General features: G+C 35.3%; 1 protein-coding gene across 1 annotated transcript; it reads right to left on the reverse strand.

The window, feature by feature from the left end:
* Positions 1 to 8,098: 8,098 nt before the first annotated feature.
* LOC106821881 (olfactory receptor 4A15-like) lies at positions 8,099 to 9,052 on the reverse strand. Its single transcript, XM_044749954.2, has one exon. The coding sequence runs from the start codon at positions 9,050 to 9,052 to the stop codon at positions 8,099 to 8,101; it is 954 nt and encodes a 317-aa protein (XP_044605889.2).
* Positions 9,053 to 12,969: the final 3,917 nt, after the last annotated feature.

Raw genomic sequence — 12,969 nt, forward strand, 5'->3', positions numbered from 1 at the left:
TTCGATCCTGAAAAAATAAAACAACGCAACAGCAATTAAAGTCAGTAGGTCTCAAGTAGTTATTATTCAAGGGTACTGTGGTAAGAGCTTCATGATTTTCTCTTTTAATTCTCACAAAAGCTGTATGAGGCAGGAACTAGTATTATCCTTATTTCCACGGCAGTGGATAAGGCTTAGAAAACTTGCGCAACTGCTCAAAGCCCTTTGGTGGGTATGTGGTCAAGTTCATAGCACAGGCTACTAACCACTACGCTCTACAACCCCTCTAAGAAGTTTATGCCCTGGTTTACAACACTTCCATGGGAATCAAAGGAAGTAACAGGCATGAGAATGTTTAGGGAGCACTAAACATTCAAAACATTATTCAAATATTCATCATGATTAATTTCCATTTCTATTAGCCCCTGATTTCCTCCTGCCTCTGCCTATGGCGTGTGTTATCAACAAATCCATTACCACTCGTCCTTCATGCCTCACTTCCTCCCGATTGTCCCCATCACAACCATCATCTTGGATATTTGCTACATAAGCTTTCTAGGTTGCATATCAGCAGTAATTCAATTATCTTCTTAGATAATGTGTTTTTAATTTTATGTTGGCTTTATGTCCTTATGTGGATGCTTAAAGAGAGCTAATTTATTCTCTTTCTACCCATTCTTAATGCTGTACTGTGTACACACTAGTCATTTAGTTAAATTTAATTAAATCAATGAAATTGAATTCATCCAAAAAATAGTACGTTGAACCATGGGTGCCAGGCAATGCTGGTGGCAGTCCCTGCCTCCAGAAATGAGAGCATCATTGTCAGAGCCTCGCTGCTATTTCTTTAGCATGCAGCTCAAATATCCCGTTTACTATCTTTCACCTTTGCCATTTCTACTCCCAGACTTTCTATAGCCAAACCCAAGAACTGAAACACGCCTTGGACTTCCAGTTCAGTATCGAATCATTGCCATCAGATCTTCTTTGTAATAATGTCTTTTTCTTTCCAGCGTTCCTGTGAAATACCATCACTCAAAAGACCATTCTGCAATCACCTAATTATTTCCAGATAGTGCATATTTATCATTCAATAGCATATCCGTTACTCCAAAGGATACAAGGAAATACCTTATCCGTAAAGAGAGAGAGAGATTATGAACACTCATGAAACAATGCCTGTGCATATAAGTCCAGAAGGGAAAATATCAGTATGATCTATAAGATGAAAGGAGCTAGTGCTTGACATGAGAATTTAGAAAATTCTAAATTTGTAAACATAGTTTAGAAAGTGAACAAGAAGGACAACAGTATGCTTTAATATAGTTAAAATTTTAATATTTAAACAACATTATAAACTTATAAACATTAAAATATGACAAAAGTATTAACTTAAATTATAGTTTAAATGTTTACTAGATATTATGATTCTTAGCATACTCTGGGTGTTCCATAAAACTTAGTCACACACACCCCTACTATCCCTAGGTATGAGGTGCCTTGAGTAGGTGTGCCTAGCTAAACAGTTCAACTGGGAATAAGTAGTAACAGCTATAAGGCTACAGAAACCATGTAAAACCCCTGACTTTCTACACTACAGGTAGCTATTCCTTCTGAGTTCCTATAATATGCCAGACAACCTCTCTGTCCTTCAGTTTCATTCTCTGTAAAATGGCAAAGTAATGTTACCAATCCCAAAGAGTTGTTGTAAAGATTACATGAGTTTATAATTGTAAAGGGCTTAGATAAGCATCCCCATATCTTTTCCCAGGATTAGGAGATTGATACTGACCACAAACTATTTTAAAATAGGTCCTCTGCCTTTGGATTTTCAACAAATGTGTTTACACCTGCTTCCATTAAATGCTCAATTGGCTAGCAGGAAATCAGCCTAATGACTCCTCAACATTAGTCAGGATGTAAGTTTTTGAAATGACCTTAAAGGAAAAATCATCCAAAATCATTTTCTAAAACAGACTGCAGTCATATCCTAAAGTAGAATAGTTTAAATAAAAATTATTTATTTATTTTTGTAAGTTATAGAAGTAAAAGCTGACCTTTGGAAAATATTTTATATAGATAGATAGAGTGATAGAAAGTTTAAAATCAGGACCACTCCCAACCACAAGCACTCATTCAACGTCTATTAACAGTCTAGTGCGTGCTCTTCAGACGTGCATTTGTGTGTAAGTATACTGTAATTGTTACAGTCATTTGTGTGTTTTACTCTAGATAAACGTATATAAAATATGATACTATACTTGAATAATTGGGATGGGCATTATCTCTCAGTATTTGTGAATTTTCCTTCACTTTAATTGCTGCATATTATTCCATTTTAATGGTTACACCATAATTCCTTTAAAGAGTCCATTTTTGCTTGAAATTTACGTTATTTCTAATATTCTGCCTAACACACAATACTGCAGCGAACACATCTTTAATTCCAGGTTTGAATATTTCTGCTGGGGAAATCTATGTTATCACCACGTCAAAAGTTATGCATCTGTTTCACTTTAATCGATTCTATGACACTGCTTTCAAAATCCTGACCCATCTCTTATTCCAATCAATAGTGTCTTAAAGAGTAATTTTCCCCATAGCTTTACTAACATCAAATATTATCAATCTTGATTATATTAAGCAAGTGCTAGATGAAAAATTGTATCTCCCCTTAATTTGTGTTCATTCAATCCTAGAATTCCTAGAATCCAATGAAATTCCTAGAATTACATTGATGACTTAAACAATAAACATATTATTGGTATCCATATGGAGCTAAATTAAATACAATGTAATATCTATATAGAGATATATAGTTTATACACAGATATCCTTATTTAACTAATAACAATACATAATTTTTGTACCAGACATTTTGTTAGTACTTTATACATGCATTTAATCCTTACATCTGGCTATATTTAGATGCTGGAAAAAAATAGAATAATTAATTTGTTTAAGGCTATACAGTTAGTAAGTGATAGAGCCTGGATCTGAATCCAAGAAGCTGACTTTACAGCTGATATGTGTTTCTTGTGTCTTAATTTCTTATGGAGCAAAATAATTTCTTCAATAAAGTCACAGATAACAAGAAGTGGTAGCAACGTGTTTAGTAAGCACCTTTGAGTTGTTTGTTTGTTTGTTTGTTTTGCTGAGGAAGATTCACCCTGAGCTAACATCTCTGGCAATCTTCTTCTACTTTTTAGTCTGTGGGCCACCAGGACAGCATGACTGCTAACAGAGTGGTTAAGGTCCATGCCCAGGAACGGAACCTGGGACGCCAAAGCAGAGCAGAGCTTGCCAAACTTAGCACTAGGCTGTCAGGGTTGGCCCTGAGTCATCATTTTTCAATGAATAATCAGTGGCCCTGTGTTCCTCAGAAGATCTGTGTCCTGGGCATATACACCATGAATAAAACATTTCTCTAATTAAAGGCTTTAAAATGACTTTTGCTGTTGGGAAATCTTCCTAATTCATTTTGCTTTCCTTGAGAGATGGGTGAAGATGGTATTATCTACAGCAGCACTTTTATAGGGTGAAAATTACTATACCATTGTAGATACAAAAATTAATTTTTTGGAATGCTTTTGGAGGGAGGGTCTTAATCCCTGAAAGCTTTCTTGATTTCACCACCCCATCCCTGGACAAATCATCAGTATCACCCTCAGCATCAACACCAAAACCACCCTTGTTGTCAGAGCTGCTCACAAATAAATGTGTGTGCTTTCATATAGATAGAGAAATACATTTTTAAAGTCCAATTCATCTTTACATTAAAAATTAAAGTCAGAAATTTAATGTATCATCAAAGAATTAAAACAGAAAGAAAAACATCAGATAGGTTAATTCTCAAAGGTGATTAGTAGAAAAATAAAGATTAGAGGAAATTGGTACAAGAGGAAAGTAGAAACATATATAGATATAATATACGTGTATAATATACAGATGCATATATATACACACACTAAGAAAGAGTTGCATGAAAGAAGGGAAACAAAAACATCTAAAACCACCCTAGACACATCCAGTTAATCCCATTCCTTCCCTTCCTAAAAGCTCATCTCTGAAACACAAATATAGCTTTATTTGCTAATCTCATCAACTGGATAGAGACCAAAAGGCAGACACTTAAGATTTGATAATTTGCCAAAAGAAGTTCAAATAAGCCAAGATAAAAATTTTGATTGCTCAAAGCTCTCCAAGCCAAGTCTGCAATTTGTGTATATAGATAGAACAGGTAAACCTCTGACACATTTTAAGTATAACATAATTGTCTGTGTATATAGATGATTCAACTATTTCAATGATTTCAAAATAGTTCAAATTAATAAAAACATTTAATTCTCACGTAAGTTTTTAAAGTCACCTCCAAAACTCGGTCTGATGTCATCTCTACAATGTCCAAAAGCCAGTTACCTGACGGACCCAATACTTAGAAGGGGGACATTGTGCGAGTAAAATTTCTAAGGTCATGTCCGGGTCACCACGGGTCTGCCCCATCCAGGATGTACTCAAAGAAACTTTTGTCTACAAAAGAGCTAGGAATCTGACATTAGAGTGTTAAAGCAGCACATCCCAGTGCAGAGGCAAGTAAGATCTACACTGGAACAAAGCATCCAATCACTAAATGGAAAGCTATTTTGATAGAATCACAGTTTCTAATGATTTTAAAGAAAGTTTTAAAACAGCTGCTCTAAGGGTTTAAAGGCAAGTAGAAAACAACCCTTGTGGTTGGTGGAGGAATTTAAATTTCATCTCAATAGAAAAAGTTGCCGAAAAAAGACAGCCAGCTAAGCTGTTTGCAAAATCATTCACAGAACTGTGTCTTCCATTTGTCTGCACATTGAGCTTAATTGGTAAACAGCTTCCAATCCACATCTTAAAAGAAACATCATTAACAGGATGTGACCTTTCAGGCAATAGACATAGTCTAAAAGAGGACAGAGTGCCATTTCCAGATGGCACAGAATTTCAAAATGTGCAGACTTGCATCATTCCAGCTGCATCCTTTTGAGGCTGTGTCTCTACTGACTGAGGAGCTAATCACCATTCCAGTGAATTCCCACCCACCCCTGCAATGATCCACTTTTCCCAGGGGCTGAACTTCACTGGAGCCAGGCCAAGCTGATGTTCCACAAGCACAAAACCAGATCATGGTATTAACAATTCAATTATTTGCTCCACAGCCAAGATCTCTTCTTCAATAACAGAATGGCCATACAATGATCCATCTGTCTGATAATATAAATGAAGGAAAGTCAACAGGATTTATTCTTAGCCAGCTAGAAAGTACTAAGACCAAATTTTTCTATCACCTAATCTGGTGCTCTTTCATCTTTTAAGATGATTAAAATTGTGTCACATCTAAGTGAAGGACAGTTGACATTAATTATTCATTTTTTGCTGAGGAAGATTTGGCCTGCACTAACATCTGTTGCCAATCTTCTATTTTGTGTGTAAGTTGCTACCACACCATGGTCGCTGATGAATGGTGTACACAGGTCCATGCCCAGGAACCCACGCTGGGCTGCTGAAGCAGAGTGCATGGAACTTAACCACTAGGTCATAGCGCTGGCCCCTAGTTGGCATTATTAAGGGTTAAAAAAATGCATCTCAGCAAGAAAAAATAAGGACTGAGTTCCATCTCATTCCATAACAATTTGTACTCCCAAATGACATGTTTTCAATTTAGAAACATTTGAGGTTAGAGTCTTTATTCTTTTTCCACCTTCAGTAGTAAAAAATATCAATATCCTACATTTACAGTGTACTTCACAGATTACAACTGGTTCATTAACATATTTGACCATACACCCTGGGAAGCCTCCTGAGAAGGAAGAGCCTCTCAGTTTTACTAAATATGATCCTCAGAGGTGACAGGCGAACCTCTGCACTTAGATTATCTTCACTAACATTCTAAAACTACTCCATGTTCTTACCTAACTGTGGGTTAAGAAGGGCTCTTCAATCTTTTTCTCATTTTCATTATTGCCCACCTAAGGCTCCTTTTTGACATTCTGTTACCCTAATGACCTCCCAAAAATCTTAACACCGCAGACATAGTATTTATGTATTTTATGTATATCTATGCTTTATATGTAAAAACAGTAAGATATTTTCATCTCCCAAGAACTCATTTTTACCTACCATTTTACTTACCATTTTACTTGGGAGAGATACCATCCCCATTGCAAATGTATGTGTTAGAGTAATTCACTTACAAAAAGAAAGGGAGGAAACAGTGTGTTTTTTTAATCTTGGGTCTGACTAAAATTCTAGCTGTACTTTAAACAACTACACAAATCTATATCCAATTCTCTTCTGCATCACCCTCTTAATAAAACATTTTTCAGCAAACACTACTAACACAATTACATTTTTTATTTATTCATTATCTTGTTTATTATCCATCTATGCCTCACTTGAATTTAAGTTGCACACAAACATAGCCCTTGTTTGTGGTATTCAACAGCTCCCAGAACTCTCTGGTACACTATAGGCATTGAACAATAGTTTTTGTATAAATGAAATAAGTCAAAATTTCCTACACTTAAATGAAAATGGAGCCATTTTTCAAGTAATAAATATTAACACTATGGCATAACAATGGGAAAAATCCTATAGAAATAACATTTAGCTCTTCAAAGTGCTACCCTCCTGCCCAGAGTGTTAGTCTCCTCAGTGATTGAGTTGCTTATTCTTTCTCCAAACTTGTCTCTCACCTGTGTCACTTTCTTTGAAATTCAACAATTTGACTTTTATTCTTGAGCTCATTTCATCCCACTTTTCATGATGCCCATGAAGTGAACTACATCTGTGGAAATGAGATCATCAGATGGCTTTTTTCTGACACCTGAGGAATTAGGAGAATGCAAGTAACCTGGGAAGGGGAGGTCAAGGGACAGCCGAAGGGAAGAAAGGGGCCCCCATAATAAGGGAAGGATGCCTCAAAAGCAATCCTGACAATGCAACCAATGATCAGTTCTGTGTTTTGATATTTTCACATCATCCTAGCAAGGAGTATTGAGAAGTAGGAAGAGTAGAGATGACAGAGTCTAAAAGACTTGATACTGTTGCTTAACTTCATTGAGTCTTATATTCTTCTTGTCCAAAATGGAGTAAAGACTAATAAAACTTGTTGCTACACTAAGATAATCAAAGCATGTAAATAACCTATCAAAATGTATGCCTCATGGTTGGCCTTCAATAAGAGTTAGCTCACTCTCCTCACTTAATGCCTAATATTTTCACTGAATTAAAAGTCCATATAACCCAAAGCATCATTATACAACAGACCCAAATATTATTTATCCTGTTAATTTTTTGGACTAAATATACTTACGTCCTTATATGTTGTTTTAAGTATCAGAAAAATTCAGATGGCAGTTGGACCTCATGAGAGATTCTCGATAATGAATAAAAAGGGACGTCTTAACATTCCTTAAAATTATTAACAAACCAGAAGATTCCATCTACTGAGAATGTCAGACTGCCTTACATTTCCTCCTTCAGTTCTTACACCTTCCAAGTTTGCTGTTGACAATTTATAATTTGTGTTTCATCAATCTTCTCATCACTCCACTGAGCACTTGCTGTCACGCCTAAGACACAATCATTGGCCTTAGTCTCCCTCTTCAAATCTTCCCTTTTGTCTTAGAGTAGAAACAGTATTTACTCAATATTTTACCCTCTCCTTACTCCTGGCTTACTCTCATCTGCAATCTGACAGTCAAAATGAACCACATCATTTAATCCAGATTGTACTGAAATGTTTAATTCTCACCAGCAATTGTAAACTTGACCATTTTTAATATATTGAGTGCAGTTTACATCATCTTCCAAGCTTAGACTTTGTGGGAAAAGGTTCTAGTTCTTATGAATTTGAGACAGCTGTGCATAAGCTAAAACACCCAGTCACCTATATATATTAGTTATCTATATGAGATTAAACCTATGCAATTCTCTTGCTCTCTAAGGGCTATAACATATTCCACTTAGATAAGATTAACTTATATGACTCTTTCAGAATGAATAAGCTAAATAACCCAAAGGAAATTATTTTTAAATATAATCACTGGTAGTGAAAGTATTCCATTCTTCTGTGAAAGAATGAATATTACGTTCTGCGTGAGGGAAACAGCCCTCTCTCAACTAAAGTCACATTTTTGCTCCAAAGTTTTCTGATGGCATTTTTCATTTCTGCATTTCTCAGGGTGTAGATTAAGGGGTTCAACATGGGAGTTATGACACTGAAAACCACAGTCATGGATTTATCAATGGGAAAAGTGGAAGTTGGCCTTGCATACAGAAAGATACAGGGAACAAAGAATAAAATGACCACAGTCATATGGGATGAACAGGTATAGAAGGCTTTGCATTTCTCTTCCAAACCATGAGTCTTAAGAGAGTATAATATGGCCCCATAGGAAACTAGGAGAATGAAGAAGATGATAGTGCAAATTGCCCCTCCATTAGCTATCATAGAAAGTCCAGTGAGGTAGGTATTGGTGCAAGCAAGTTTCAATAAGGGATACACATCACACACGAAGTTGTCAATGACATTGGGGCCACAGAAAGGGAGCTGATAAATAAAGAGAAATTGAACCAATGAGTGCAGAAAGCCTCCAGTCCAGGCCACCAGCAGCAGGACAATGCAAACACGCTGATTCATGATGATCAAATAATGAAGAGGTTTACAGATAGCTACATATCGGTCATAGGCCATCACCACCAGAAGAATGACTTCAGCACCAGCAAATAAGTGTTCTATAAAGACTTGAGTCATACAAGCCCGGAAGGAAATAGTCTTCTTCTCATAAAGCAAGTCTACAATCATTTTGGGAGCAATGACAGTAGAATAGACAGCATCAATAAATGATAAATAAGCCAGAAAAATGTACATGGGGGCACCCAGTGACTGGCTGGCCATAATGGTCACAATGATGAGAAGGTTGGCCACTAGGGTCACAATGTAGATAAGTAAGAATGCAACAAATAGAACTTTTTGCCCCTCAGGGCTCTGTGTGAGTCCCAGGAGGACAAACTCAGTCACATTGTGCCTATTTTCCATGTGTTCTTCTGAAGGTGTTGAACTCAGCTGTCAAAGGCTGTAAGAAAAAGGGCCAATAATGAATTTGAGAAGATCACAAGCTTTATATCAAAAATGTGATGCCTTACTCAAAAATGTTTGCTCCACAAGGCCTCACACAGAGTAACTATTTAGAAAATGAGAGTTTGGATTCTCCTCCCACAATTACTCCATTCCTTTTCACAAATTTCTTGTTTCAATAACAATGATGAGACTTCAGTATTCTAACCAGAAGTTATGTGAGAGTGGGCGTGTCTGTGAGATGATCTACTAAACAGCAAGAAAGCTACTTCCTCCAGAATCTCTCTCATAAAGACGGCATTTTTGACATTATTTATCATTTCATTTTTCCTGAATGCTTTTTGGAATCCTGAGATCCTCCATGAAAACAATCTCATCTCTAATAACTTTATTTATATATTTATGTAAAGTAATACCTAGTGCATGGAGCATAAAATTATAGCTGAAGTTTTCTTTTAATTTTTATTTTTTATTGCACTAAAATTGGATAATAACATTATATAGCTTTCCGATGTACATCTGAAGTTTTGATAACTGCCTTTCTGAATTACTCTACTATAAGCATCACGACTCAAGGAATAAGTCACTCACCACAATAAAAAATAAAAACAAGTCATATCATGAGTGCTCGTTATATGCTTATTGAATTTTATTTCATTAAACTGAATATCAACTCTCATAAGAAAGCAATTGAGCAGAGATAAATGTGTTAAATTCTCTCCAGCCAAGAAAGTCCAATGAAAGCAATGCTTTGTTTGAAAATACATACACATACGCATGCACACACAGGGATACATACACAAACTGAATCAACATTTATTACTACCTAGGTTATCGAAGGAAAAAATGGATAATACTAATCAAAATGAATGGGTTGGGTGCTAGACATTTTCCTTACTTTCCAATATTGCTTGGAATTAATTATTGCTAACCATAGCTCAATTCAGAAGGCCAAAATAAAGATTTTAGGCAGAATCATGGTGTAGTAGAAAGAATTCTATATGAAAATCCAGAAGTATTACTTGATTTTGCTCAGTCATCTTGGGAAAAGTCACATCCCAACTTATATTCTTATTGGAAATGCTACGATCTTTCCAGATGTATGTTTCTGAATTTTTGTCATTGAAACTTTTATCCTAATGACACAATAACACTTTTGTTGGTAGATCCTCTTTATGTCAATCAGGGTGAATTAGCATGTGTCAAAGGTTGTTTGATTATTAATAATGTATGAGACTAGTTATTTTGTTCATATAATTGGTTCTGGGTATCTGAGTCCATGTTGAATACAAGGTATTCATTCTCACTTGAGGAAAATACAGTATTTGTCAGGCCTTTCCGGAATGATCCAGAGTCAGTTTTATTTGTAAGGCAGAATTATTTTAATTGTGCTCTGTTTCAGAGCCCACATTTGCAGATGATCATTTGTGAAGAGCAAGAGACTATTCTATCCTTTGTGCTTCTAGGCAAATTTGTACCCAAGCATCAGAAAGAGAATATAAGTGTAGATGAGAGAAAGTAAGAGAGAATAGACAAAAGATAGATAGCAACCAGCAAAGACAGTAGGTTGAATGAAACTTGCTTTGAAATTGGTAAACAGTTTGGTTTGGGGGGTTTGAATGAGTTGGGTGAAGAGGAAATTTCAAATTTCAGATTTCCTGAGCTATCAATCAGGAGGTGGCCCAAGGGATAACTCAGTATCAGTACCAGGACTTGCCTTTCCGAATCCTGTACTTCCAAATCAAAGAAAAATGAGTAAATAAAATTCTAAGCTTTAAGATATATCAGTAGATGAGATCAGTTGCCTAAACAAGGAGTTCCACCTTCAGGGTTTCTGGCAAGTCATTGCATATATACATAATCAAATATCTTCACTCACAATTATGAAGCTAAACTGCATTTACAGTGGAAAGTAAATAGTCATAATTTATAGGAGTAGTCTAAGCATTCAAAGATAGCTTCCACTAGGAGGGTTTAATCCCCTGACCTGTTGAGTCTTTACAACACTTATTTGTCTATAGCTGTGTTTTCCACTATCATATGTTGGGTCTGCCAGGATAGAAAACATACCTTATTAATGATTGTATCTCCAGAATCTATGAGTGTGTCTAATATATTTTAAGTGATTAATAAATATTTGACTATTAAAAATGTTCTTATGAACTTATTACTCTAAACTATTGAAAATTGTTAATTTGACTTGCCATGATGCAAATTTCTATACTTTACCAATATTATATTTTATAAAAAATAAATATATCTGATTCAAACATTCATGAGATTGTTCAAATTTCTTAACGTATTCAGTGAGAAACAATAAATCATTAAAGAATCCTGAAAAAATGTAAATCCCTTGTAAGTATCCCACAATGACAATTAAGATAAATTAAGTGGATGCACACTATGCCAAATTCAACAACATAAGGCATAAATAAAAACCACTTATATGGTTTGCTAGGTTTAAAATACTGGGAAATACTTTTAATCAACAAGATATTGGAAATTATAGATTCTGATATTTTGAGTTTTAGTCCAGATCCTTTTGAAACATATGATCACAATGCCTAAAGAGGTTTCTATTTAACTGTCTGTATAGTCAAACCTGTTTCCCCTGTAAGCAACACCTTTTTTAAAAATGATTGAACAATGACCATAAAAAATGGTGCAGTAAAAGTTTTGAGGTCTTAATAAACACTTAATCAGTTCATTTGATTTTTTTAAAAGAAAGAAATATCATTTTCCAAGTCAATTTCTTCATAGTAAAGGAAAAATACTACCTCTAAAACCTGAATGTGGTTGAATAGACTTTAAGGACAAACACAGAAAAACAACAATCAGAGAGAGTAGACTGCCTATCTCATAGATAGTCTTTGTCAGTTTTGTTTTGTAATTTTGCACAGGTGGGCGGGATGTCTGCACAGTGCACTTTTTGGGAATTCAGATTCTAACTTCTGGTTTGGAATTTGAGCCTCAGAAGAATACAATAAGAAAATATAATAAAATAAATTATTCAGCCTTATAAAGGAAGTAAATTATGATACATGCTACAACATGGATGAACCTTGAAGACATTGTTGTAAGTGTAATAAGCCAGACACAAAAGGGAAAGAGATCACAAAAGGGTGATCTCTTTTATGAGTCACCTAGAATAGTCATATTCAGAGAGACAGAAATACAAGAGTAGTTACCAGGGGCTCGGGGGAGGAGCAAATGGGAGTTACTGTTTAATGGGTGCATTGTCAGTTTGGGTCAATGAAAAATTCTGGAGATGGATAGTGGTGATCGATGCACAAAAATGTGTTACGTATATTTTACCACAATAAAAAAATTACCAACAGAAATAAAACATCTATACATAACCAGAACACTTAAAGATACCAGACACAAGGTAATGATTTATTAAACAACTATAGTAGTCATTACTATTATCTTCAAAATACTGAGATTCAAAACAAATAAGTGTTAGATTCTCTAGATTATATAAAGCAATCTGAAAAAGCTATCTTGAAGAACATATCTGTGCCATGTTATATTGTATGTTGTATGTTATATGCTCTGCTCTGCTCTGCATTCTCTGTATTTCAGCATACATTTAAACAACTGGAACACAAAATACTGGAGAAAATTATTTCCATTGTGATTATTCCAATAGTATTCTATAAAATACAGACAATACATGTGCTACTTTATGCCAGGAGCTTCTGGCTTAAAACATTTTGGGTCAAAGACAAAACCTGCTTCTCAAGAACGACGCATAGTTCATTCCAACTAAGTCTACTTTGCCCTATGCTCGTAGCAGTGAAGAGTTTGTGTGAATATGTTACCTGTGGTTTTTATTTCCTCTTCTGTCACTTGTTCTAAATCCAAGTTTCTGAAAT

Source organism: Equus asinus, chromosome 17 (assembly GCF_041296235.1).
Source record: "Equus asinus isolate D_3611 breed Donkey chromosome 17, EquAss-T2T_v2, whole genome shotgun sequence".
NCBI lineage: Eukaryota > Metazoa > Chordata > Mammalia > Perissodactyla > Equidae > Equus > Equus asinus.